This window comes from Sorex fumeus, unplaced genomic scaffold (genome assembly GCF_029834395.1).
Source record: "Sorex fumeus unplaced genomic scaffold, SorFum_2.1 ptg000020l, whole genome shotgun sequence".
In the NCBI taxonomy this organism is placed as follows: Eukaryota; Metazoa; Chordata; class Mammalia; order Eulipotyphla; family Soricidae; genus Sorex; species Sorex fumeus.
In genome coordinates this window covers 12841515-12869356 of record NW_026606077.1, presented here as the reverse complement: position 1 = coordinate 12869356, position 27842 = coordinate 12841515, and the positions used below count along the sequence as shown (strand labels likewise).

Here is a 27842-nt window from a genome sequence, read left to right as displayed (position 1 = left end):
CCCTGCAGCAGAGCCCAGGGGCGTGCAGGGAGAGAACTGTGCAGCCCCGCTAAGAGCCGGGTGCAGGCTGTGCCTGTCCCAGCCCGTCCCCAGGCTGCGGTCCCCGCCTTGGCAGACATGAGCTCGGGGCAGGAGGGTGGGTGGGGGTGTGGCTCTCTGTGCGTGGACCCTGACTGCCCCGCTCTGCGAGGGGCGGGACCATGCTCTGGTCAGCCCAGGCTGCTCTGTAGGACTCACCTGGCGGCCTGTAGGGGACCCGGCTGGAGCTGTCCTCGCCCGAGCCCCCCGCAAGGCACGGCCTCCACCTCGTCCTGCTTCCCTGGCTTGCGCTGGCCTGTCGAGGCACCAGGCAAGCCCCGACCTGAAGGGACAGATCCAGGGCCAGCCTTGTGGTTTGTGAGCCCTCGGGAGTGTGTGTGTGTGTGTGTGTGTGTGTGTGTGTGTGTGTGTCTGGGAGAGGCTGAAACCCCCTTTCTGGGCCTCCTTCTGGGGAGCCTAGCTCAACATGCTAGCCCGGCAGAGCACACTTGGATGACTCGTGCAGAGACTGTCTCCGGGAGCCTGTGTTTCTGGAAAGCTTCGAGAGGCTTCTGCCGGGCCTGAGGACCTTTCCCTTGGTGCCTGATGGAATGCTGTAGGTACTGGGGAGAGCTGAGCTCTTGGCCTTTCCGCTCCCTCCCTCCCTCCCTCCCTCCTGCCGCCCCCCCTTCCCTCTCCCCCCTCTCCTCCTCCCTCTATCCTCCCACTCCTTTCTTCCACTCCCCTCCTCCTTTTCTGATTTTCCTCTCCACCTTCCCTCCCTGTCTTTTCTGTCCCCTTCCCTCTTCTCCCTCCCCGTGTTGGAGGGAGCGGGCTGTGTGCTTCCCGGGAATGCAGGGAAGGCAGGCGTTGCCCAAGGTTGTCGGGATGTTCATTACCTGTTCCTATAGGATGGCGCCACCTGGATTCTGACCTGAGTTGGCACTGTTAGCGGGGCGCAGGGGTGAATGAAGCTGTGCCCTGAGCCCTCAGCAGGAGGGACGCCTGATCGGTGGCCAGCACCAAGGGGTCATGGGGCCTTTTTGCTCATGAACCTTGCAGGTTCCAGTAAGTCAGAGGGAGGAGGACACATGCTTTGGACGGTCTCTCTCATCTGTGGGGCAGAAAGAGACCAAACAAGGACACACGTTGGATTACGAAGCATCACGCCTCTAGGTGATGGGGACCGGAGGTGACACAGAGGCAGCGGTGGAGGGTGGTAGGCACTGGGGTGGGGCGGGGGTGGGGCGGGGCGTTGTATGTCGATACCACATGGCCCGAAGTATAATGACAAAACCTTCAAACGCTCAGGACATCAGCAGCTGAGTTATGGGGCTCGAGCGGTGGCAAGGGTGGGCTAGGAGGTCTGCGTTGGGTGGGCGTGGCTGCCGGCCTCTGGCCAGCACACTGTGTCCTGTCGCCGGACCCTCGGTGAGGCCCAGCGGCGGAGACTCTGGCTGAACAACTGACTGCCATGGACACACCTCACAGTCGTCAGCCCCCCGTGTCTCTGGTGTCAGCAAGGGCCAAGCTGGGCCTCTGAGACCAAAGGAGCAGTGGGAGGTGGGGATGCCGAGGAGCTGTGAGTGGCCTTGTCAGGAGGGCCTGAGAGGGGAAGTGACATGTGTGAGGGGTCCTGGGGTTCGGGTGGTGGACATGGGCAGCTGGGTGGTTTTGAGGCAAGTCCTGCCCACTCAAGACCTGTGGGGCAGGGGCGACAGGACAGCAGGGAGGGCGCTGGCCTTGCAGTGGCCCACCAATCCCCAGCTCTGTATTGGTCCCCCGAGCACCACCAGGAGAAATTCCTGAGAGCAGAGCCAGGAGTACCCCAGGCATCGCCGGGTGTGGTCCCAAACGAAAACCCAAAAAAGCCGCAAAACCATATGGTGGTGGGCCTGATGGTCCTGCTGGGCCCGGGTGTGAGGTGGCCATTGCTTTGACGGTGACCCCTGCCCTGCCTCGCTGGGCCCAGTCTCAGGACTTGTCTCTTCCGTCCGCTTCCTTCTGGCACATGAAGCCCATAACCTGGGTTCTGCGAGAGAAAGCAGGGAGGTGCCGCTGGCCTTGCACCATCCCTGAGCCACACCAGGAGTGACCCCTAAGCACCCCCAGCCCTGGCCCCCAGTCAAAAAGACTGTTCCCCCGGACCAGTCCCCTTCCCTCTGCGCCCTCGGTTCCTTCCTGGTGCCCACATTTGCTGTGGCTTTGTGCTGAGTTTGGGGTTCGGCTCTGAGAGTGAGTACTGGAAGCTGGAACCCTGACTCTCTCCCCTGGAGCCCAGCAGTGGCAGGGGGTGTGGGGACAGCCATGTGCCTCCCCACTGCTCCTGGCCCCCGCTCTCCCGAGCCCCAGGGACGGGCCTTGGCACCGAGAGAGGGACAGAGCTGAAACAGCCCCCAGCCGGCGCGGCCTGCTCAGACCAGGTCTGGACGCGGAATCCTGCTTCTCCCGGGCCGGCCAGTAACTCAAGCCGGCCTTGTCATTGTCTGCTGAGGTCAGAGTAAGCCCTTGTCACCTCCCCTCCACCAAGACCACAGTCCCCAACTGGGCAGACTGGTTGAGCCACTGTTGCGGGCACTCATGGGAAACAAGTGGCCTTTGTGGGGAGCCCGTGGGCACCGTGGCCGTCAGCACGGGTGAGGGGCCCCACGCATGAGCCCAGGGCAGCTAGCTGGGATCGGAGGGGCTCACTCCAGGCCCCAGTTTTCTTGGCAAGGGGAGGGCCCAGAGATGGGGCACAGATTTGTCTCTGTTTGCTGCGTCTCTGAAGACAGTACTTTGTGGGGATCTGGGGCTGTGGCCTTGCGACCAAACTGCTTCTGTACGGCGAGACCAAACTCAAATGTATTTTCGTTCCTTGGTGTCTGTCACTCCCTCCAACACAAACCCAGACACATCCCCCCTCCACACAGACCACACTCCTGAGAGCGTGGGCGCACAAACCCAGACACATACATGCGCATGCATGCGTGCGCACACACACACCACACACACACACACACACACACACACACTCCTGAGAGCATGAGCACACAAACCAGACACACACATGCACACACACACACACACCCCATACACCTGAGAGCATGGGCACATAAACCAGACACACACACATGCACACACTCACACACACACATACACATTCCACACCCCTGAGGGCATGGACACACAAACCCATACACACATACACACACTCTCTCTCTCTCTCTCTCTCTCTCTCTCTCTCTCTCTCTCTCTTTCTCTCCTGAGCGTGGGCACCATTGGGCGACTTGGCTCAGTTGGGTTCGAGTCAGGAGGTGCGAGAGGAAGGCCTAGATGGTAGGGGGCTGGGAGGGGGGCAGGTTCCCACCCCACTGTCTGTCCTGTGTACAATTCTATTTCCATGTCCTGTGCACAATAACCATTTTAAAGGGGCCAGTGCTGTAAAGGTGGGTTTGGACACACACGCCTCTCTGCCTGTTGAGGCTGTTTTAAGAGACTTCAGGAAATATTTTTAGAATTAAAAAACAAAAAAAGGGGGCTGGCCCTTTAAAATGGTTCCAGAGAACCAGCTAACACAGTGTCCTGCCCTCTGAACGTTGGCAGTTCTCTTAATCCCTTCCTTAGCTAATCCTGTTCATATAGGAATTCTGCTTTCTTCTCTCGTTTCCTACAGACCCCCCCTTTTGCATATATTTTAAAAAATATAATTTCACTGGTTTTTGTCTTGTTTTGTTTTGGGGTCACACCCAGCATTTCTCAGGGCTTACTCCTGGCTCTGCGCTCAGAGATCTCTCCTGGCGGGGCTCGGGGTACCGTATGGGGTGCCGGGGATTGAACCGGGGTTGGCGCGTGCGAGGCGGGTGTCCCTGTCCGCCATGCTCTCTCTCCGGCCTCAGTAGTTTCCCTTCTTGGGAGCTGCTGCAGAGACCTGCGGCTACATTTTCCTGTGCCGCGAGGTTCCATCCTTGTCAGCAGAGTGGGTGAGCAGGTGGGTTTGTGGGTGTCCCTGCCCTTAGGGACTCGCCTCCCTGCACTTTGAGGCTGTCTGTTTCCCCCGTGCCCCCTCAGCCCTTTCCACCCACTGCCCTCATCTTTGATGTTGGGATGGGCAGAGTGCTCAGAGCAGGAGAGAACAAGCTGTGGGCTCAGAATGTCTGCCCCCGGGAGCAGGGCCGTCTGCATGCAGTCCTGCCCTGTGGTTGGTTTCAGCAGGAGGCCAGCAGCCCTCGGAACGGGAGAATGGGTGCTTGGCTGGGCTTCCCAGGGGTCCGAACCCTTCAGTTCACAGGCCCTGGCTAGCCCCCAGTGCTCTGGACTCTGCGTGCTCCCAGCTTGTGGCCCATATCACAGCTGTTTTCTGAGGCGCCGCAAACAGCGTGCTTCCAGGGATGAATCTCTGGAGAGGGGCTGGCTGGGGCTCGGGGCCCCTAAGCGCAGCTCATGAGATATACTGAAGGCCGTGTGCTCTGTTCCTCTTTAGAGCATTTCTAAAATGTTCCTTCAGATCGTTTATTAATTTGTGCAAAGGCTGAGATTCTGTAGAATGGGTTTTTTTTTTTTGCTTTGGGGCCACACCTAACCAGATGGAGGGGTCACTTCCGGTGATGTTCAGGGGAACGTATATATATGGAGCCAGGGATTGAGTCTGGGTATGCCACGTGCAAGGCAAGTGGCCTTTCTACTGTGCTATCTCTGGCCCAGGACAGACCTTTGGATCTTGTGGAGTTTGAATTTAACTGCAGCTGTGGATTTCTGTTTTTATTTCTTTGCTTTTGGGCCACACCTGGAGCAGCATTTAGGGATCACTCCCAGTGATGCTGGACATTGAATCTGGGGCTGCTGTATGCGAGGTGAATGCCCTGTCCACTTACTGTCTCTCTGGTCCCCGGTTGAGGGTTTTAAGCTGAGATAAGATATGGGTTATATTTCAGTTGGGCTTGTTTTGAGTTTTGGGGGGGCCGCACCTGGAGGTGTTAAGGGCTTACTCCTGGCTGTGGGCTCAGGGGTCACTCCTGGGGGCTCAGGGGCCATGTGTGATTGAGCCTGGGCTTCAGCTGTGTGAAAGCAAGCCCCTTCCCCCGTGCGTCCTCCCCACCACAGACCCCGTAAACTCTTAGCCACGTCATTACCTTCTCTTTCGTTCCCTTCCACACTGCCCCACCCTGCGGCAGGGATTCACCAGCCCTGACTGGGTCCACACACATTTCTAGCCGCCGTGCTAGTGACCAGTGTGGGCCTGCGGGGATTCCCCATAGCTGGCCTGCGGACCTGGCCTGGGAGCAGATGGGGCTTGGCTGGCGTGAGGACGAAGCGCTCTGGTTTCCTTCCTGTGGTTCTGGACCTGGACTTATATTTTCCTCTTTGTACAGATCAGCGGGGCTGGAGCGATAGCACAGCGGGTAAGGCGTTTGCCTTGCACACGGCTTACGTGGCCAGGCCGGGTTCGATTCCTCTGCCCCTCTTGGAGAGCCCGGCAAGCTATCGAGAATATCTCGCCCGCACGGCAAAGCCTGGCAAGCTACCCGTGATATATTTGATAGGCCAAAAAACAGTAACAACAAAGTCTCACAATTAGTTGTGAGACGTTACTGGTGCCTGATCGAGCAAATTGAACAACTGGAGGACAGTGCTACAGTACAGATCAGCGAACTGTTCCTCTTGTTATTCCAGATCATCTTTCTCCCTGAGGGTTCCCTGTGAGTGTGAGGTAACCCGTTTCCCCTTGGCATTTGAAGTGCCTCCCAAGCCCCTTCCCCGTTTCCTGGGGTGCCCGCGGGAGGCTGGAAGGCACAGTGTGGCCGGCTTTCCCGGGGCTGGGGACCTCTTTTCTGCTTTTGAGGAAAGAGTGATTGTGGATGTGTGTGGACACGCATGTGTGCAAGCCCGAACCCAGGCCATGTGCATGCACGGCATGAGCTTTCTCTCCAAGCCAGACACACTGTGTGAGTATGTGTGCGTATGCGTGCGTGCGTGTGTGTGTGTGTGTGTGTGTGTGTGTGTGTGTGTGTGTGGTGGGAGGCGCGGGGCCCCAAGTACTGTCAGGTGTGGCCCCCAAGCCAAACAAACAGTAAATTGTGGGGAGCACGGTATTGTTACTGCAGCCTGGGAGATAAGCTTACCTTACAAAGTGGAGAGTTTGGGGGGCAGATAGAGTCTGTGGGTGCTTCCTCCATCCACCCTTTGTCCCTGTGTGCTCAGCCCCTCAGGCGGGTGTGTAGGGGCTGAAGCAGGACTTGCTGGCCTATGCGCTCCTCCTCCTGCTCCAGGGGCCTGGCGCACCCCTCCCCGCCTGGGAATGTGGGGCCTTGGCAGCCCCGACTTTGCCCTCAGCAAGCACAGCCTCGCGCCTTCATTGGAGGGGAAGCCCTTGAGTGGCGTCCACCTCCTTCCTTTCTGCAGCCTCCGGGCCTGCCCTCTCCAATGGGGCCCCCACCCTGTCTTGGCCCTGTGTCTGGGGGAGGGGCCAGGTGTGAGGGCCTGGGGGAGGGCCCGGCTCTGCCCGTGTTCCTTGAGGTTGATCCGGCTTCTGGGTGCTGTTGGCGGCTGCTGTCTGGCAGGGCCAGCCGGTCCTTTCCTGTCTGGCTGCCCCCCCACACAGTTGGGCCGCTGCCCTGCGCAGTGACCCGGGGTGCAGCTGTCCTATCCTTCTTTTGGGCTCACACTCGTCGGTGCTCAGGAGCCACACCTGGCAGTGCTCAGGAGCCGTGTGACTCACCGCCCGGCTGCCTGGCCCCTGGCCATGTCCTCTCGGTGGCCAAGCCAGCACGGAGTTGTTCCCGCCCGCTGTGGGCCAGGAGCGCCCCGGCCGCCGGACACCAGCGGTGCGTCGTGGCTCCCTGGTGCCGGGCCACCTAGTGCTGTTGGGTGAGTGTGGCAAGACCCCCCCTTGACTGGGTCCCTGAGCACCGTCCAGGGGTTCTGGAGGTGGGTGAGCGCGGCCCCCGGCCGCCCCCACCAGACCCTGCGCGGCCCTGCCAGCTGGTTCCAGTCCATCCAGTAGGGATGCGAAGTGGACAGGGAGGCCGAGGCGCCCGCAGGGACACATGGGGGCGGGGAGGGACACACCCGGGGCATCTGGCTGAGCTGTGGCTCCTCAGAGGTGACAGGGGCAGGGGCTGGAGTTACCCACTGGCCCCTGCAGCCCCCAGGCGCCTCCGCCCCTGCTTCCAGAGTGCCTGTCCCACCAGTGGCCCTTCCTCACCTTTCCAGGGTGTGGGAACGCGGTGTGCCCCTGCCTGCCCCCCACCCCGTGACCCCACGTGCCCCCTGCCCTGCGACCCCATGTGCCCCCTGCCCTGCAACCCCACCTGCCCCTGCCCTGTGACCCCCACATGCCCCCTCCTGCCCCATGACCCCTCCTACTACCTTCTGCAGCCCACACCTGTCCCAGCTCCCTCTGTCGGGGCTCGCGTGTGCCCCCACCCCCACCCCCCAGACCTGCCTGTCCTCTTTGGGTCACTCCCTGCCCCAGCCCCAATGATGGTTCACTTTCCTCGCTTCAGGAAATCTTTCTGGTCCCTATGCCTGAGTGTAGGGGTGCAGTGGGGATGTGGCACAGAACCCCAAGTCACCCCTCAGGGCCCCGCTCAGGACGCGGGGACAGAGATGCAGGGACAGGGATGGAGACGTAGGGTCAAGGACCCGGGGACGGAGACACGGGGACTGAGACTCCGGATGGGACTCGGGAAGGACCCAGGGCGCAGCGTGTTTTGTTTGGCCGCTGGGCTCTGGTCTGGGAGGAGCTGGGGAGAGGGCGCGGCCCCTGCCAAGCCCGTGGAGATGGAAATTGGCCGCAGGGGTGCGTGTTTTCCTGGGAGACGCAGAGAGAGGCGGGCGTGAGCGGCTAGGCTGTGGAGGCAGGATGGGGCCAAGCCCAGAGCTGTCAGGAGTGGGAGTTTATCGGAGCCCGCTCCTCCCAGTAGGCGCATTCTGAAACAGCCTGTTGGCCCACCAGTGGACTCTCTTCCTGGTCCCCGTAGCACTGTCCTGCAGTTGTTCTTCGATTTGCTCGAGCCGGCACCAGTAACGTCTCCACTGTGAGACTTGTTGTTACTGTTTTTGGCATATCGAATCTGCCACGGGAAGCTTGCCAGGCTCTGTCGTGCGGGCAGGATTACTCTTGGTAGCTTGCTGGGCTCTCTGAGAGGGACGGAGGAATCGAATCCTGGTCAGCCGCGTGCAAGGCAAACGCCCTACCCACTGTGCTATCGCTCCAGCCCCGTAAAGAAAAAAAAAATGGAGAGAATGTCTGTGGTCTAGAAAGCGGACGTTTTGTGGTGCTTCTGCAGCTCCCAGGGCTGGGTTGGTGCCGGGCTTGCGGTGCTGCCTGGGGCTGTGTGAGGGGTCGCCCGCCCTCTGCCCTCTGCTTCCTTCCTGCCCCTTTGAAGCTGTCACCAGGTCACCTAGACTGCCTCTGACTTCATTTCACACATCTTTTTCTTTCCCCACCCCCGGGTTTCAGCCTGCCAAGAGTGCTCAGGGCTTACACCTGGCTCTGCGCTCAGGGATTGCTGCTGGCATGGCCCCGTGTGGTGCCGGGAATCGAACGAGGCACATGTCCTGCCTGCTCACCATCTCTCCAGCCCCTCCCACAGATGTTTAAGTCACACTTAATGTTTGTGTTCTGGGAGGAGGAGAGACTTGTGATGTTTGGTGGCGACAGAATTCAGAGATGTTGGGGCTGGAGTGATAGAACGGCGGGGAGGGTGCTGCCTTGCATGCAGCTAACCCGGGATTGATCCCCAGCACCCCATATGGTCCCCCCCACTTCTGCCAGGAATGATCCCTGAGCGCAGAGTAAGCCCTGAGCACTGCTGGGGGTGACCCATAAACAAGTCAAAGGAAAGCAACAACTCAGAGATGCTGATTGGGCAGCGAGATGGGCGGATTGGGAGGCATTTCCCGGCACGGACTTCCGGGGTGCTGGGCCTCGGGCTCTGTCCCTCTGCAGCTGTACAGAGCTGACCTGAGCTGTGTCCTGCTCCGGGGAAGGCCCGGTGCTGGGGGCTGCCTCCTTCGCATTCTGTTTACCGAGTCTCCCGAAGGCCAGATCTACTCTGCCGATACTGTGATGGCCTGTGCCACGCCCCGGTTCTTCCCGTCACTGTCATCCCTGCATGTGCCACCACCTCCTCTCCCAGGTGTTCCCCTACTCTGGGGCCTCCCAGTGGTCTTCCCCTCCTCCACCCCCGCCCCACCTTCCCTTCCCTCCGGAGGTGTGTGGTGTCCAGACAGTGTGACCCCGCTGTCTGCCTGGAGCAGTAGCATCCTCGGGGTCAGCAACTCTGGGCACTGGGCACGTGCTCCCACCCCTCGGCTCATCCTTCTTCAGAGAGAGCTGTGCTCCCTCTCGGGCTCTTGCTTCTTCCCGCCCATCCCTGGGTTCGTCTCAGAGCTGCTTTGCCTTCGCTTGGGGTGTGTTTGTGCTGGACGAGGGAAAGGCCCACCAGGGAGCGGCCCTGTCCCGCCACGGACCAGCACTGGGCCACAGAGCTGAGGGAGCTTCCTCCGTGCTTGGGTTTAGATGCTGACTTTCCCAGCCCAGCTCAGATATCGGCCAGTGAAGCCCTGACCGCTGCCACCGAGCCCGCGGCTGGGCGTTAGCACTCTCGAGAACGGTCTTGTGCTTGTCTTGGACCGGGTGACTCCGTAATGGTGGGTGACTCTGCGAGTTCCATTAATAAGGAGGGGGCAAGGATTCAGCGACGAGGGGCTGAGCTGGAACATCCTGAGACCCAGGGACCACCGGCTGGTCCGATGAGACTCAGGCCAGCTCCGCACATAGCACCGGGGCCCTGGGGCAGCTCTGCGGGGCCCCCAGCCCAGTAGGGGGACACAGCGCCTCCCAGTCCTCGCCACCTGGTGCTGGCTGCTGCAGGCCTCTAGCGGGATGGCCAGGCTGGTCCCGAAGCCTCACCCCGGGGCTGAGCGTGGTCAGGGTGGTGGTGGCTCGGGTCGGACCAAGACTGGGCAGTCACGTGCTTGTCTCCTCTGTCCACAGGCTCCACCTACAGTGTCCTCTCCATCATGCCGTCAGACTCCGAGAGCAGCAGCTCCCTCAGCAGTGCGGGTGAGTGCCCTCCTGTGGGCCGGGCTTCGTCCACGTGGCTCGCCGGCACGCTGCTCTCACGTGGCCAGGACCAGGCGGGAGGTGGGCCGGGGAGGGGGGTGGGGGCGGTTCTCACAGGGCCAGGATGGGTGGGAGCTGGGTCCGGGGGCTCTCATGGGGGCTGGGACCAGGCAGGAGATGGGCCCGGGGGTTCTCACAGGGCTGGGCCAAGGTGGGAGGTGGGCCTGGCAGGCATACACATCGCCTTTGCTCGGTGCAGGGCTGCCCGGATGGCCTGTCCACTGTGCCCGCTCAGCCAGCAGCCTGGCCCCAGATTGCTGTGGCCTCAGGGACCGGCTGGGATCCGTCCCAGTGTCTTTTTTTTTTTTTTTTATGTAGGAGTACTGCTATTTATTCAGCCACTGATTAGCTGATTGAATTGGGCATGAACTCCACCTTACTTTTTTTTTTTCCCCATAATTCTGTTTATTTATTTTTTTCTTATATTTATTTATTGAATCACTGTGGGAAAAGTTACTAAGCTTTCAGGTTTAAGTCTCAGTCGTACAATGATCGAACATCTTTCCCTTCACCAGTACTCACATTTCACCACCAAGAACCCCCCTCCCACCCCACCCAATGCCTTTGAGGCAGATGATTTCTACTTCTCTACATTGATTACATTCATCATTTTGACAAAAGATACACCATTATTGTTTAGAATTCCCCCCCCCCCAACAATCAGAATTGCTGAAAAGGCATTGTGAAATACTTTATTTTCTATAGCTGGTTATGAGAATCATATAATGTCACATGGCCATGCGATTTTGGATATCTGCAAAGATCCAGATAATAACAAGATTGGTTTCTGTGCGTCTGGTGTTATGGCTGTGCCGGAGAGCCACTGGGGGGGCGGGGGGGGCAACTCGTGACTTCGGTAGGGCGTGAAGGATGAGCCGGTACCGCCCCCCTTCCCATGAGACTGCAGTTGTCCCGTCACCGCCGGCTCATACAGTCCAGTCCACTTTGAAGGCTAAGTTCTCTCCGGGAGGGGTTCCTGAGGTGGCTGTCACTTGGTCATGACAGTGGCCCCTGTCCCCAGCGTCTCTCACCACCTGCAGCCTTCCCAGCTCTGCCAGAGAGCCCCCACAGCTCAGCTCCCTCCCGCCCTAGAGAAGAGAGCGCTTGAGCTGAGGTCCTGAGCACCCCCCAGGGGCATTCAGGGCCGGGACCACGGGTGTGCTGGACCCCTGAGCCTGCTGACTTTGGGCCTGGGGGAGCCGGGACATTAGTGATTGGACTAATGGGTCGGAGTGCCAGCACCAGGGCCCAGTGGGGGCCCATTTCCTGCGGCTGCTGTCATGGGTGCCCTGCACAGCAGACGCCCCCTCCGTCCCTGTGGTTCTGGGCCAGGTGCTTCCCGCGGCCCCTCACTTCCCTCTGCTGCTGGGCTGGGCTGCAGATCAGCTTCCCGGCCTCCTCCAGGTCTTCACAAGGACATGTGGCCATCTCTGAACCCAGCTGCCCCCAGAGGCCTCCTGGGCTAGTGCAGCGGCCAGAGTCCTGGGTTGGTTCCTGCCCCCCCGCCTCTCCCCTGCCAGCACTGCTGGGTGCTGCCCCAGGCTCAGAGCAGTGCTGTGGGCCCCGGAGCCCCGAATCTTGGGGTCTTTGCATTGAGCCACCGGCCAGGTGGGCTGAGAGTCACCTGGAGCACGTCTAGAAGGTCTTTCCCGGTGGGACTTTCACACGGGCTGGGCACAGAGGCCAAAGTGCCTTCTGGGGACACATAGTCCAGCCCCTCTTAGGTGCCCGCACTGGGCGTCGGGGTCAGAGCACTTCAGGGCCCTGCCGGAGCTGTGGCGCTGGCTAAGCGGAACCATGCCTGGGCTTGGGTTCTCATCGCGGATGGCTTTTCAGGATGCTCGCTGGGTGGGGCTTAGCATGGGCAGGGGAGTGGGGTGGTTAGCATGGGTAGGGTCAGCGGGTGGAGCGGTTAGCATGGGTAAGGTCAGCGGGTAGGGCAGTTAGCATGGGTAGGGGTCAGCGGGTGGGGTGGTTACCATGGGTGGGGATCATCGGAGCCCTGTGAGGTGTCCTTGGCGAGCCCTGGGCTTCGCCTTCTCCTGCTTCTCTCAGGCTTTCTTATTTGGGTCCCCTGGTCCTCTCGGAGCAAGGCCAAGTGACCTGATGGTGTCTGTTTCCTTCACCTGGACCTTTCAGGGCTGGGAGTGCGCCTCCCGGGAGCACTGACCTTGGGTTCCAGAGGGAAGGAGCGTTGTTGAGCCACCCGGGGCTGTCCGGGTGCCAGAGCTGCAGTGACAGTGGCCCAGATTGCAGTCCTGGGTTCGGTGCTGAGCTGACACTTGCCTTGCACGCGACCCACCTGGCTTAGATCCCCTGACCCCCATCTGGTCCTGAGCCCTGCCAGGAGTGATCCCTGAGCACCGAGTCAGGAGGAAGCTCCAAGCGCCACCAGGTGTGGTCCCAAAGCCAAAGATAAAATAAGGAATGGCCTGGAGAGGTTCTTTCGGCTCTTCCCCTGATGGTTCCCCTGTGACATCATGGCCCCGGGGGCCCACAGCCCCGGAACACGTTTCCTTCATTCAGCAGCGGATGCTTCCCTGTCCCTCCTTGCATCCCAGGACTGCTGAGCTGGGGGTGGGGGTGGGGGTGACTTCCCTGGGAGGGTCTGAGCAGCACGGCCAATGGCACTCGATCCCTGGGGCTCAGTCCTCTCTCCTGCTGGAGTTTGTGCTCCAGAAAGTTCTGACTGTCTTTCTGATTGTGTGTTTTGGGGCCATCCTTGATGGTGCGCAGGACTGATTGCTGGCTCTGTGCTCAGGAATCCCTCCTGGAAGGGCCCGGGTGGGGTACCGGGGATGGAGCCGGGGGTCACCCATGTGCAGGGCAGGTGCCCACCCACTGTGCCCTTCCAGCCCTAGGCTGTGCTGAGGAGACAGAAACAGTGGGCACGCCTTCCTTCCCAAAGCTGGGACTGCTTGGGTGAGCCTGGGACCTGGCTGCGGCGGCCTGGTGCTCCCGTGGGCCGTGTGGCTGGAGCTGGCCATTCCGCCTGCTCAGGCTGGGCCCATCTATGTAAGGGTCTGTGAGGCAGGAGCCCCAGGCCAGGCTTGGGCAGCACGTCTCCCGTGCAGGGCTGCGGGTGACAGGCGGGCGCTGCCATCTTTCTGCCCTCCTGCTCGCGTGGCTGACTCTCTGGGCACCCCCGGCGAAGCCTGCATTGGCCGGCCCTGTGGTGACCTCACCTGCCCAGGCACCAGCAGCGGGGTCAGGCCTTCCCCACCCCCAGCCTCCTGCTGGGGCCAGAAGGGGCTGTGGCCCAGCCGTGGGCCGTGGAGTGCCTGTCCCGCTTCTGCCGCTGGCACCCGGACAGCCCCGGGTGGCTCCGTAACCCTCCTTCCCTCTGGGATCCAAGGTCAGTGCTCCCGGAAGGCGCACTCCTAGCCCTGAAAGGTCCAGGTGAAGGAAACAGACTCCATCAGGTCACTCAGCCTTGCTCCGAGGGGACCGGGGACTCAAATAAGAAAGCCTCTGCAGACCGGCTTCTCTCTGCAGCCCACAGCCCACAGGCGAGTGTTCTACAAAGGAAAGGGTGTATAGTCATGTCACCCAGTGCCAGGCAGCTCCTGAGCCCCTTTTGTGTGGGGTACCGGGGACTCACTCCCTCTTTTCAGCGGCTTCGTCTTGTACTGAGGCCCAGAGGGAGGAGAACTCCCCCAAACCCTGCGCCGGCCTCCCCGACCTGACCTGGCCTCCCCTAGTGCTGTCTGGGTGGGGGGGGAACACACCCGCCCCTGAGGGGCAGTTCACACTTGGCCAGAGGAAGAGTGAAAGTGGGGGGCGGGGCTCAGAGTGGATCGTTTTCACTTGAATCTCCAAGCAGCCGAGCAGGGTGGGGGTGGGGAACGCAGGTGCTGTGGTGATCAGGCCAAGTCTGGTGTTCCCTCGCTGTGAGTCTGGTGTTCCCTGGCTGTGAGTGGAAAGTGGTCGCGGTACCTGGTGCTGATGGGGCGTGTCTTGTGGATTCTCACCACTCGTGGTACTGTGGCTTCTGTTTATGGCATCGTGTTTTTTTTTTTATAACCTGAATTAATTTTCTTTTGAAAAGTGGAAGCTAGGTTGACATTTAATATTGTATAATGTGTAAGTTCCTCCGCCCTCTCGGAAAGCCTGGCAAGCTACCAAGAGTATCTCGCCTGCACGGCGAAATCTGGCAAGCTCCCTGTGACGTATTCGATATGCCAAAAACAGTAACAAGTCTCACAATGGAGACATTACTGGTGCCCGCTTGAGCAAATCGATGAGCAATGGGAGGACAGTGACAGTGACAGTGATAATGTGTAAGTTATGATCCTTGGGGAGTAATTTACATCCGTTCCAATCTATCCTTTTTTATGTACTTCAAGGAATTTTGCCAAGTGTGGCCTTGAGCCACCAGCTCCGTTAAGCCTGAGAACAGCCCGTCACCCTCGGAAACTCCCCTGCACTGTGCAGGCGGCTCTGCATCCCTCGGCCACCCACTGCCGACCACTCACCTCTCGTCTTTTTATTTAGTTCTTTTCCCTTTGAGATTTTGGGCCACACCGGGTAGTGCTCAGGGCTTGCTCCTGGCTCTGTGCTGAGGGGTCACTGGCAGGGCTCAGGGATCACACCTGGGCCAGCCGTGAGGAGGGTGGATGAGTGCCCTCCCCTCTGCTGTCCCTTGGCCCCTGACCTCATTTTTGGGCCCGGCATTTGCCTCTTTCCCAGGTCAGAGAAATGAAGTCACTGTGTGTCTCCTTGGAGTGGCCACTGCCCCCTCTCACACTGCTGGTCCCGTGGACCCGAGACTTTCCTTCGGTCACTCCTGCCTTTTACTTGTGAATAGTTCTTTGGAACACAGTGGACAGAGCCATGGACTCATTCGCCAGTTTTTTTTTTAAATTTTTTAACTTTTAATTTTTATTAAATCACCATGAGATACACAGTTACAAAGTTGTTCATGATTGGGTTTCAGTCATACAACGTCCCAACACCCGTTGCTTCACCAGTGTCCATTTTCCACCACCAGTGTCCCCAGATTTCCCTCCCATCCCACCCCCACCCCCACCCCCCACAGCCTACCTCTATGGCAGATACTTTCTCTCTCTCTCTCTCTCTCTCTCTCTCTCTCTCTCTCTCGCATTATGGTTTGCACCATAGGCACTGCAAAGTCATCATGCAGATCCAGATCAAAGGTTGCCATGTAGACGAATTCATAGCACAGCGGGTAGGGCGTTCGCCTTACAAGCGGCCAACATGGCCGACCCGAGTTCGATTCCTCCGCCCCTCTCGGAGAGCCCGGCAAGCTACCGAGAGTATTCGATATGCCAGACACAGTAACAACAAAGTCTCCAATGGAGACGTTACTGGGCCCGCTCGAGCAAATCGACGATCAACGGGAGGGCCTTTACCTTTACCTTTTACCTATTATCGTTGCAGGGGCAGAAGCGGTAGTGCAGCAGGGAGGGGGTTTGCCTTGCTTGCACCTGAGCTGGGTTTGATCCCCGGCATCACACATGGTTCCCCGGGCACCGCCAGGAGTGATTCCTGAGTGCAGAGTCAGGAGGAAGCCCTGAACATGGCTGGAATAGTCCCCAAAACAAAACCAAAAACAACGACAACAACAGCAACAACAACAACAAAATGGTTGTGTGCTGTTTCTTTTGGTGAACTTAGAATCCAAAATTTAATTTCTCGTGTGTAAGCACAGGAGAGAGGGATTTGCTAGGCAGGATGCAGAGTGGAGTCTGACCGTCTGCGGAGCTGCCCCCCCTTTGCTTCGTTCCGTCCCACCCAGTGAGTTTGGGTTCCTGAGCCTGACAGGGTTTGCTCTTGCCTTTGTTTTCGGGCCACACCGGCAGCTCTCAGGGGTGACTCCCTACTCTGCACTCATGGACCCCGTCTGCTGGTGCCGGGACCGTGTGAGAGGCCGCCATCAAATCTGGATCGGTCACATGCAAAGCAAGTGCCTTACCCGCTGTACTGCCAACCTGGCCCTGCTTTATGATGAGGAACTTGGTGGCTGTCTCCAGGTATTTGCAGGTGTGGAAGAGAAGTCACATTTGTCCTTGTCGGCCCTTCATGGTGGATCTGGTGTTGGTTTGGGGGAGGGGTGACAGAGACCGGGAGCAGGTGGCCGGGAGCCGGAGCCCTCTCACTGTGACTGAGTCCTTCTCACCGCTCAGCCACTGCATCACCTTTGGGATGTCTCAAAGGGACAGGGGATGGCCCCACATGCTGGAGTTTGTGCTTTGCGTGTGGGAGTCTCAGCTAGGAACCCAGCACCGCATGGTCCCCTGAGCACCTCCAGGTGCGTCATGCTGGGAGTAATGCCAGGTACTGCCAGGCTGGCCCCTGGCCTGAGGCTCAAGAAGACAGAGGCCCGCTGTCCGCAGTTGGCTGGGCCGGAAAGGGTTCCTGGAGACACGCGCTGTTACTTTGGTCCCTCCTGCGTTGGTCTGTCCGTCTTGACTTCTTCTTGAGATCCCTGCCCCATCCTCCCCACGTCCGTGGGGCCAGGGAGACGGTCAGCGGGCTGAGCACATTCCTTGCGTTCCCGAAGGACAGTTCAACCTCAGCATTGTGTGGACCCCCACGTACCAATGGGGGTGACCTCCAGGCACCCTGCCGGACATTGCTCTAGAACAAAACCCAAACAAGGAGAAGGCACTTCCAGGTGGGCTTCAGGCAGCCTGTCCCCCGCATCACGTGTTGGGACCTCAGCGATAGGACAGTGGGGAGGTGTTTGCCTTGTGTGCGCCTCAGCTGGCTCAGTTCCTGGCATCCCACGAAGCCCCCGAGCAGCGTCAGGAGTAATTCCCGAGCATCTCCCGGCATGGTCCCCCAGATGAAAAGCAACGCCCAAGCCCCACGTGACTCTGACCTGGCATACCCACCTGGGGGCCACTCGGTCTCATTCACCTGCAGAACCCGGCAGGGCTGCCGGGGTAGTTTGGCCCACTGGGGTCAGATGTCACAGACCCCCACCCACCCACGCATCCTCAGGGGTTCTGTCCAGTGAACCCTCAGGTGTCTCAGGTGTCCCCCCCTTCACCTTCCACGGGGCCCCTGGGTCTGCCAACCCCAGGTACCCTGCGTTTGCGTTGCCCTCCCGTGTCCTCGTGTTGTTGGAAGGACAGGCACAACGACTCCGGGCCCCGCTCCTCTGCCTCTGGCTCATGGCGGCGCCAGCCCTCGAGTGAGCTCGGGCATGAGACTCTTGTCCCCAGGAAGCCCAGGTGACTCCTTTGCCACCTCCCTCCACGTAAGTGCATCCCTCCTCCCAGCCAGGTGATCCCAAGAGCGGAGGTGATGCTGAGGAGCACAGAGGAGGGAGTCCCTGAGCACGGCCAGTCTCTTGGGGAACCCAAGGTCAGGGTCAGCAGTGACCTGTGGGCCAGGCCAGCCCACCAAAGGGGCTTCTGCTCTTTCTTGTGTGTTTCTGGATCACACCCGGTGGTGCTGTGGGATCAGACTAGCGCTGTGTTCAGGGATCACCCCTGCAGACTCGGGAACCTGTGAGTCAGGGTCTGCTTCGTGCGAGGAAGCGCTGTCTTGGTTGTCCTATCTCCGTCTCTCGGGGCCTCGCACCTTTTTCTCTCAAACTCTCTTCCCTCCTCATTTATTCTCAGGAGCGTGGGGAATGGGGTGTCCCTGAGATGACGGGACACTGGCCTTCTGGGGCAGCTCTGGGGCAGCACTGCCTGTGACCCGGAAGTGGTTTGACCTGGAGAAGGTTCCCGGGTCTGCAGTGGAGACCACAGTGGCGCTGGCCCTCGGGTGGGATGGGGAGGTGTGTGTGTGTGTGGGGGGGGGGGGGGGGGCTCAAGGAGCGTGGTGAGGATCCAGGGAGTGGAGCCTATTGTGTAGGGCTAGTCTCAGGAGTGGGCCTCCAGGATGCCCCTGAGAGACATTTCTCACCTGGAAGTGTGGGCCGGAGCTGGGATGTCCTGCTTGCTATGGGTGGTTTTCAGAGTCAGGTGCATCTTGGGGGCCGTTGGGTTCAGTGTGTGGAGCCCCGGCCTGGGACAGCTTGAAGCTGCACCATCAGCCGGCCAGCCAACTGGGGCCCGGCAGTGTGGGAGGCCCGGGCCAGCCCCGGTGTCCCCTTCTCTGGGGAGCACCTGACTGGTGCCAGCAGCGGGCAGGCCCAGTCGGTGGAGCCCATGTGCGACCTGCTCCAGGTTGCAACCTGTTCCAGGGTGCGGGTGGGGATGGCAGCAGAGCGTGTCTGGAGGGCGGCCATGGTCATGCGGGGTTGGAGGGGAGCGGTGGACACGCGTCTCACACAGAAGCTCCAATGGTCTCTTCTTCTGGACATGGAGGACGGAGCCCTAGTCTGGGTCTGACTGTGCCGTGGTGGCCACGTGGCTCCCCCAAGCAGGTGATTCAGGCCTGCAGTTGGCCACGGTGCCTGGGCAGAAGACACTCGCTGCCTCATGGGCAGCTCTGCTCGACACTTCCTCCATGCTGGCTCCCAGGGCTGCTTGGGTGGCTTCTGGCCGGGGGGGGGGGAGGGGTGGGCATGTGCCCATAGGGTCTGACCTGGCTCTCGGCGCCACACAGCTCCTCGGCCCTCAGGACCTGTGGGTCACCTGCTCACCGCCCTGAGAACCTCCTTAGCCAGGTCTCAGCAGGGCCTCAGGAGACCCATGGGAGCATCAGGGTCAAAGGAAATTTATTCTCTAGAGTGTGCATCTGTGATCTGTTTTTCATATATCCCTAAGTTTATGTACATGTTTATAGCTGAAAAAATAGGGTTATGCTATGTCTATGTTCTGTGAGTTATTTTTTGGTTCAGTTACCATGACTGAGAACATTTCATGACAGCTCCAACATAAAGATCTTGTTAGCAACTGCATAACACGCACTGTAAGGATTCTGGTACTCTCCATGGGTCCTTCCTGGTTGGCTTCACAATTATAAATAATGGCAGAGTGAATGGGAAAGATTTCATACATATTTGAGAGCACGTAGCACTGTAGCACTGTCCTCCCGTTGTTCATCGATTTGCTTGAGCGGGCACCAGTAACATCTCACAACAAATTGTGAGACTTGTTGTTACTGTTTTTAGCATATCGAATATGTGACAGGGAGCTTGCCGGGCTTTGCCGTGCAGGCAAGATACTCTTGGTAGCTTGCCAGGCTCCTCTCTGAGAGTCTGAGAGGGGCGAAGGAATTGAACCCGGGTCGGCCGCATGCAAGGCAAACGGCTTACCCGCTGTGCTATTGCTCCAGCGCATTTGAGAGCATGTAGTAGTATTTAACTAGGTGGATATTTAGTATTTGAATGATCACATGGAATATATATATATATATATATATATATATATATATATATATATAGCTAGCCACTGTTCTTCAGTAAGGCTTTGCGAATTTGTTCTCTTACCTATTAGCATATGAAATTATCTAGTTCTCTGTAACTTCAGACAAAATGGATATTATCTGTCTTTGTAGGTGAACCATGATTGGTAATTTATTGGCCTCTTGTTTATTCTTTTCAAATTTTATTTGTTTTTGGCTTTTTTGGTCATACCTGGCAATGCTTAGGTACTACTCTGGGCTCTGTGCTCAGGAATTACTTCTGGCGAGGCACAGGGAACTCTATGGGACGCCGGGGATTGATCCCTGGTCAGCTGCACGCAAGGCAAGCGCCCTACCCGCTGTGCTAACACTCTGGCCCACGTTTTTTTAAATTGTGTAATATATGGAAAGTAAACAAAATATGTATGACTGAATGCTTACAGATACATGTGCACATATGTATTTTCGTTTTCTAGAAAAGTGGGCTGGAGCCATAGCACAGCAGTAGGGCGTTTGTCTTGCACGCGGCTGGCCTGGCTGACCCGGGTTCGATTCCTCCGCCCCTCTCGCAGAGCCCGGCAAGCTACCGAGAGTATCTCGCCTGCACAGCAGAGCCTGGCAAGCTCCCCTTGACGTATTCAATATGCCAAACACAGTAACAACAAGTAACAACAAGTCTCACAATGGAGACTTTACTGGGCGCGCTCAAGCAAATCGATGAACAAAGGGAGGACAGTGCTACAGTGCATTGCATTCTAAAAATATTGATTTTTTGGGGGGGTGGTCACACCCAGCAACGCTCAGGGCTTACTCCTGGCTCTGCACGCAGGAATCACTCCTGGTGGTACTCCGGGGATCATGTGGGGCTCAAATGGGGTTGTCCGCATGTAAGGCAAAGGCCTTCCCCGCTGTGCTGTTGCTCTGGCCTCTCATTATGGCTTGTTTTGGGACCACCCCTGGCAGTGCTCAGGGCTTACTCCTGGCTCTGTGCTCAGGGCTCCCTCCTTGCAGGGCCTGGGGGATCCTGGATGGTGCAGGGTATTGAGCCTGGGTCGGCCATGTGTAAGGTAGAAGTCCTCTCCAGGGTGTGGGCAGCAAGTGGGGTGCTCAGGGTGGGGGCGTGAGCGGCAGCGGCTGCTCTGGGTCTCGGTGCAGAGCTTAGCTCTCCTCCTCCTCGTTTCCCGGGCGCCGTCATCATGGACGGGTCCTCTGGGCATGTCACTGAGTCAGTAACGTGGGCCCACACGGACAGTGTTGGCCTCCATCTCACTGTGTCCCTCTGTCCTGCCAGGCACCACGGGGAAGGCGCCATCGCCGCCGCCTCTGCTGTCTGAGCGGCAGGTGGATGACAAGGTGGAGAACCTCTCAGTGCAGCTGCGCCTCCTGACCCGGGAGAGGAACGAGCTGCGCAAGCGCCTGGCCTTCGCCAGCCACGGGACGGCCTTCGACAAGAGGTAGGGGGGTGCCCGCGCCCTGCCCGAGGGAGATGTCCGGCCCCTGGCTGCCAGACCAGGGTGGGAGGCTGTGGTGTAGGGACCAGGTCAGTTGCGGACTGATGTTCAGCTTTGGGGAACTGGGAGGTGTGGGGGTATCCCCTCGTGTGTGCGTGTGTGTATGTGCATGTGTGTGTGTGTATGTGCGTGTATGCATGTGTGTGCATGTGTATGTGTGTGTATGCATGTATGTGCATGTGTGTGTGCGTGTGTGTGTATGCATGTGTGTGCGTGTGTGTGTGACCGGCCTCTGCCGCCCACCCTCCTTGCAGGTGGCCAGCTGGTTCAGCCGCCTCAGGCTTCTGCTCTGGTGCCTCTGGCCTGGTTGGTTGTGTGGCCTCTGCCTTCCAGCCCCCAGATAGTGCGCATCCCCGGGAGGTGGTGCCCCCACTGATAAGCCCTTGATGGCCACATATGCACGCAGCCGTCCGCCCTCCCGTGACCCACTCGCCTCAGCACCCAGCAGGCGAGTGGCTCACACCCTCTCACACGGCTGCACACGGCTGTTTTATAGACTTCCTTTGTTTCGTTTGGGGGCCATGCCCAACAGTGCTCAGGACTAACTCTTGCCTCTGTGCTCAGGGATCACTCCTGACAGTGCTCAGGGGACCCGGTGCCTTGCCAGGGCTCAAACCTGGGCTGACTGCATGCCAGGCAAGCACCTTACTCCCTGTACTGTGTCTCTCTGGCCGTGTGTTGGAGTGCTGAGGGAAATCTCCCGCTGCTTCTTCTGCTGGCCTTTAGTGGTGGATGGTGGGGTCCCGTGGCCAGGGCAGGCGAGGACAGTTTACACTGGCTTGCGCCATGCAGGAAGGCCTCATAGAGGAGAGAGGCTCCTTCTGGCTGAGGCTGCTGCGGTCCGGTGGGTAGGTCTGGAGTCTTCTAGGAGTGCCAGGGATTTGCCCCTCTGCGCAGGGCCTGCCTCGTCATGGAGATTGCTGTTTGGGGGGTGTGTGGTGCTGGGCCTTGGCCCTGAGTCAGGTGCTCCCTGGTGCTCCCGAGTCTCTCCATGTGGACGTGTCCCTTGGAGCGGAACACAGTGGTACGTGGCTACTCCGGCCCCACGCGGGGTGGGCGTGTACAGAGATGGCAGGGCCCGAGGGTCCCCGAGGGTCTCGCAGAGCTGCTCAGATGAGTGTGCAGCACAGCTGGGGGTGCTCCCGCGGGGCTGGGCATTGGTTGCCCATTGCCAGTTCTCCCTCCAGGAGGCTCTAGCCAGTTCCCAGGCCCCTCTGCTTCCCACCCCGCTGTCTTTACCTGCACACACAAGGCCCAGGGAGGAGTCCCGCCCAGAGCCCTGATGCTCAGGCCTGGAAGCACGTGGCCGCCCGTCCGCTCTGCAGGCCGCAGCAGGTGCCTGGGCGGCCCAGGTGCCCGCGTCCTGACTGTGGATCCTGGTGGTCCACAGTCCACAGTGGTCCACTGGGGGCCGAGGCGCCTGGTTTCACCATGCTCAGAGCAGTGGGTGGGAACTGCCGAGTCCAAAGGCCCCAGGACGCGGCTCGCTGGGGGCCGGATGTTCCTCAGAGTGTGACCCCAGGGCCTCTGTTCACGGGACCTTTTCCTGTCTGGGCCAGGCCCTATCACAGGCTGAATCCCGATTACGAGAGGCTGAAGATCCAGTGTGTGCGGGCCATGTCGGACCTGCAGAGCCTGCAGAACCAGCACACCAACGCCCTAAAGAGGTGTGAGGAGGTGGCCAAGGAGACCGACTTCTACCAGTGAGTGGGGCCTGCCCGAGGGGCTCCCGGCAGTGTGGAGCTGCCACGCAGCGCGTGCCACTGTGCCCGGGTCTCAGTGCAGCCGCTCCCCCTCACACGTCACCGCCGTTGTCAGACCAGGCAGCAGGACAGGGCTCAGAGCAGGAGCTGAGGCAGGTAGATCACGGGCTTCTGGGCGAACTGTCTGGCCTCGGAGCACCGACAGGCGGCGCTGCTTTGCACTTGGCGCCCCTCTGGGGCTGCTTCCTGGCCTGCCGGCTGACTTTGCCTGTGGTCGGAGGGGCCAGGTCCGTCGTGCCTGGGGCCCGCGTCCTCTCGTGCCCGTCATGTGCTCCTTCAGCGGCAGGTCTTTTAAGAAGCACACTGACCGCCTCAGGGTACGCTGACCTGTCCTCCTCCGGCCTGTGGGGGCCTGGACGGCGGCTGCGTCTCGGGCTGGGGTTGGGGGCTCGCAGCACTCACCGGGCGGATGTGATTGCAGCACCCTGCACAGCCGGCTCCTGAGTGACCAGACGCAGCTGAAGGACGACGTGGACATGCTGAGGCGGGAGAACGGACAGCTGCTGCGGGAGCGGAACCTGCTGCAGCAGTCCTGGGAGGACATGAAGCGGCTCCACGAGGAAGACCAGAAGGAGATCGGGGACCTCCGTGCCCAGCAGCAGCAGGTAGGCTGGGGAACTGGCTCCCCATCCCTCGCGTGCTCACATCTGTCCATCTCTCTCTGTCCGTCCATCATCATCATCATCATCATCATCATCATCCCTCCATGTGTGCATCTCCCTGTGCGTCCGTCCATCCATCTGTCCACACGTCCGTCCGTCCACCCTCTTCCGTCCATCCTTCCATCCATCCATTTGTCCTTCCATCTACCCACCCATGTATCTTCTTATCCACTCATCCATCCAGGCACCCACATACCCACCTGTCATCCTGTCTGCCTGTTCATCCATCCACCCTCCCACGGCCCTCCCTCCCTCCCTCCCTCCCTCCCTCCCTCCCTCCCACCCTTCTCCCCCCTCCCTCCCCTCCCATCCTTCCTCCCATCCGTTCACCACCATCCCTGTGGTCTTTTCTATCTGGAAGTCCCTCTCACATGAGGTGCTGGAATGTCTGTGGCTCCTCAGTTCCTGCTCTGGAGCAGGCAGATGTCAGGGAAACCATCAGTCATTCATGTGTCATCACGCACACCTGCAGGGCTCCCTGGGGGTGGTGTGCGGTTGGCGTTCCCTGAGATGGAGGCTGGGCCTGCATCTCCTTCCTTGGGTGGCAGGTGACAGGTGGGGAGGAGCTTGACTGTACAGATATTTCTTGGGCCACACCTGGCAGTGCTCAGGGCTTTCTCAGGATCACTCCTGGGGGTGCTCCGGGGACGACATGGGGTGCTGGGGATCGAACCCAGGTCTGCTGGCTGTGTGCAGCGCAGGCGGCCTTCCCACTGCATCGCTCCAGCCCCAAGCCTGGCGGTGTTAAAGGTCTGTGCAGAAACAAGCAGACGAGGCACGGTTCTTGCTTGCTTTTTCATTTTCCTCAAATTTTATTTTCATAAAGTTGTTCACAATAATTGATTGCATTCAATACTTCAACGCCAATCCCACCACTATTGTACCGTCCCACCATCATTATTTCTGTGTGTCCCACCACCAATCAAGCCTGCCCCAAAGGCAGATGCAAGATAATTTATTTTGTGTTGCTTTTGTTATGAATAGTATAAGATGTTTGTAAGGGTCTATCTCACAGTGATTCAACAAAAAGCAAAAAAAAGGAAAAAAAAAAAAAAGAATTGCACAGCAGTGAAAGCAGCTGCGTGCTTGTATATTTCTTTTTTTTTTTCTTTTTGGGTCACACCTCGTTATGCTCAGGGGTTACTCCTGGCTCTGCACTCAGGAATTATTCCTGGCAGTGCTCAGGGATCATATGGGATGTTGGGATTCGAACCCAGGTTGGCCGCATGCAAGGCAAACACCCTACCCGCTGTGCTATCACTCCAGCCCCACGCTAGTGGATTTCTAAAACTTAATTTAGTTCCCAGAGCCATTCCTGCAGCGAGCTGCTTCGTTCTGAGATTCATTTGTGAGTCTCTGGATCAAGGCCATGAAAGTGCTTTAGTGGAACCTGAGGCAGTTTGTGGGCGTGACAGCCAGGGCCCGGGAGGGGTGGGGTGATGGGAAGGAGCAGCCCAGTCCTGACCCCTAAGGCCTGGTGTTCTCGGTCACTGGTCCCACATACCCGGGCGTGGGGGGCCCAGGATGGAAGGCAGGGTTATTTCTGAGTGTGGGTGAGGCCGTTTGCTCCTGCTTCCATGCCATAGAGTCGTGCAGAGCAAACCCATCCAGTATGGACTGTTAGTTCTGGTTCTTTCGCTGTGTTGGGTCTGAGCCTGCCCAGGGGCTTGGCGGGATTGGGGTAGATGGCTACATGTTGGGGGTTGCAGTGTCCTCGAGTGCTGGGGCGCAGGACTGAGTGTGTGGTCCTCTGAGTTCTAGCTGGGTGTCAGGATTTGCTTGCGACCAGGGTGGCTTGGCCCCTCTGAACTCAGCTGATGGTTTAACATGATATCATCTTCTTTGCTTTCTTTCCACTTACAAGTGAAAAAATGCTTAATTGTGACACGTGACAGACTCAGAGCACATTTTAAGTGCAACGTGATGGTTCCCTGAATCATTTGATGTGAGTTCGACCCGAGGTCGCATACCCTCAAATGCCCACAGGCCAGAGTCCCCGTCTGCAGCTCGGGAGAAAGAGTTAGACCACCTGGGCACGCCCCCATCCAAGGGGTCGTGGGGAAGGGTATCACACCCGGCAATGCTCAGGGGTTACTCCTGGCTCTGCACTCAGGAATTACTCCTGGCGGTTCTTGGGGGATCCTCTGGGATGCCGGGGATCGAACCTGGGTCGACTGCAGCAAGGCAAGCGCCTGCCCACTGTCCTGTGGCTCTGGCCCTGTTTCTGTTTTTAGCCCGCACCTGGCGGTGCTGAGGGCTCCCCCCTGGCTCTGCACTCGGGTGCCCTGGTGGGCTCAGGATATGACCTGGCTGGGCCTCGTGCACTCATTAAGCCTTGCCGGTGTGTGGCAGGAGAGGGCCCTTGCAGAAGGACCTTCTGTTTGGAAGGTGCCCAGACAGGCCGTAGGTTGGCTCTCAGCCTGGGTCTGTCCGGTGCTCGCGCTTGACTATTTCTTGTCTTCAGCGGGACAGTTCAGAAGTGTGGCCACCTCTCGTGATGTCAGTTGATTGGAAAGTGGTTGGCCACGGCCGCGTTTTTCTCTCTGTTCATCTCTGTGTGCTCGTGGGTCCTGTTGTATTAGTGGGCTGTCATCCCGTGGCCAGTGGGAGCTGTGCACTCGTTGCTGTCATTTTTACATTCCTTTCAGTCTTCAAGTACTCCTGGTTCTTCTTTTATTGGAAAATGATATTTTGAAGAACAGTCTGAAAAATTGCATGTGGCTCCCGCTAGCAGGTTTGCTCTGGGGCCCTCCCTGTGGACTGTAGGGACAGCCGGGCACATGCGTGGACACACAGGCTTCTCATGTTCTGTGTCTCTTCCCTTAGGCCTGTTTGTATGCTCAGGTATGCAGGGCTGCCCCTTGCATATTCAGTATGTCACACAAAGACACATTTCAGAGACACAGGTCCACCCTAATCGTGTCGCTCCAGCCCAGCACCATGGGGGTCCAGCTCGTTTTCCCCATTTTCATTTCTGTGACTCTGATTTATAGCAGTGAGACCCCTGTTTCCTGGTTTTGTCACTCACTCCTCAATTCTTTATTCGGTGCCTTTCCTAGTCACTCTCTCCCCATCTCTCTGTGGTCACCTTCTCTGCTGCTGCTGCTTCCTTCTTCCTTCTTCTTTCTTCCTTCTTCTCCTCCTCCTTCTCCTCCTCTTCCTCCCCCCTTCCTCTTCCTCCTCCTCCTTCTTCTCCTTCTTCTCCTTCTTCTCCTTCTCCTTCTCCTTCTCCTTCTCCATCTCCTCCTCCATCTCCTCCTCCTCCTCCTCCTCCTCCTCCTCCTCCTCCTTCTTCCTCCTCCTCCTCTTCCTATTCCTCTTCCTCTTCTTCCTCCTCCTCCTCCTCATCCTCCTATTCCTCTTCCTCTTCTTCCTCCACCTCCTCCTCCTCATACCTGGTGATGCTCAGGGCTTACTCCTGCCTCTGTATTTAGGGGTCACTCCTGGTGGTGCTTGGGGAACATATAGGGTATCAGGGTTAGCTGTGTGCAAGGAAAAAGCCCTACCTGCTTTTCTCTCTGTCCAGCCCTCTTTTACTATTATTTTTTTAACGGCAAAATCATTTAAGTATTTCTGAGCGATAGCACAGCGGGTAGGGCAGCTGACCCAGGTTCGATTTCTCTGTCCCTCTTAGAGAACCCAGCAAGCTACCGATGGTATCCTGCCCGCATGGCAGAGCCTGGCAAGCTCTCTGTGGCGTATCTGATATGCCAAACACAGTCACAAGTCTCACAATGGAGATGTTACTGGCGCCAGCTAGAGCAAATCAGTGAACAATGGGAGGACAGTGCTTCGGTGCTGTTTTGTGGGCGAGTCAGATAGTACAATGGGTAAGGCAGCTGCCTTGCAATTCAGCCCTTCTGGGCCCAGACCCCAGCACCTCCTATGGTCCCTGAGCCTGCCAGAGTGATCACTGCGTGCAGAGCCAGGAGTGAGCCCTGAGCAGGGACGCTTTGTAACATCGTCAACTAACTCCCCATTGTAGACTTTTACATAGTTCCACATAGAATTCTTCCCATAGGGTTCTCCACAGAAACAACTACCACAGGAAGCAGTTCAGCTCAGAAGTTTTTGTCATGTAGGGCCTTTCTTTTCACGGTTGATCTCACAAAAGGGGGACAAGTGAAATCATCCCTTTCTTGTGCTCCTGAAAGTGTCTCTGTGTCGAGCTGCTCTGTGTCCTCGTCCAGGACTGCCGTGTGCTGTCTCGTGACCCACTAGTCCCTGGGCCCTTGAGGATAGTGATTCCACTGTCCACTGAGAAATCAGCTTCTGTCCATGCACCATTTGAGGGGTCTCATGTGCCCACATGGTACCACCTCAGGCCCGGGCCCTTGGTGGCCACATGTGAGATGCCTGGTGTCTGCTGGGCCCTTGGCAAGAGACTGTGGCTGTAAGGGGCGTGGCATGGGAGGGAATCCTGGGGTATCACTGGAGGAATCATGGGGCCACTACTGGGGAGGTCACAGCTGAGTGACCCCCGAGCCTCCCTCCGTCCAGTGGTTCCAGC

The 27842-nt window shown here is 58.5% G+C and overlaps 1 protein-coding gene across 1 annotated transcript in view; it reads left to right on the top strand.

Annotated features, from left to right (window-relative positions):
• Positions 1 to 27842, top strand: part of DLG5 (discs large MAGUK scaffold protein 5) — a 91647-nt gene that overhangs the window by 25369 nt on the left and 38436 nt on the right. The window contains exons 2-5 of the mRNA XM_056113447.1: positions 10001 to 10069; positions 20688 to 20850; positions 22467 to 22610; positions 23092 to 23275. Coding sequence (XP_055969422.1) covers positions 10001 to 10069; positions 20688 to 20850; positions 22467 to 22610; positions 23092 to 23275 — 560 coding nt within the window. The remainder of the gene's footprint in view (positions 1 to 10000; positions 10070 to 20687; positions 20851 to 22466; positions 22611 to 23091; positions 23276 to 27842) is intronic.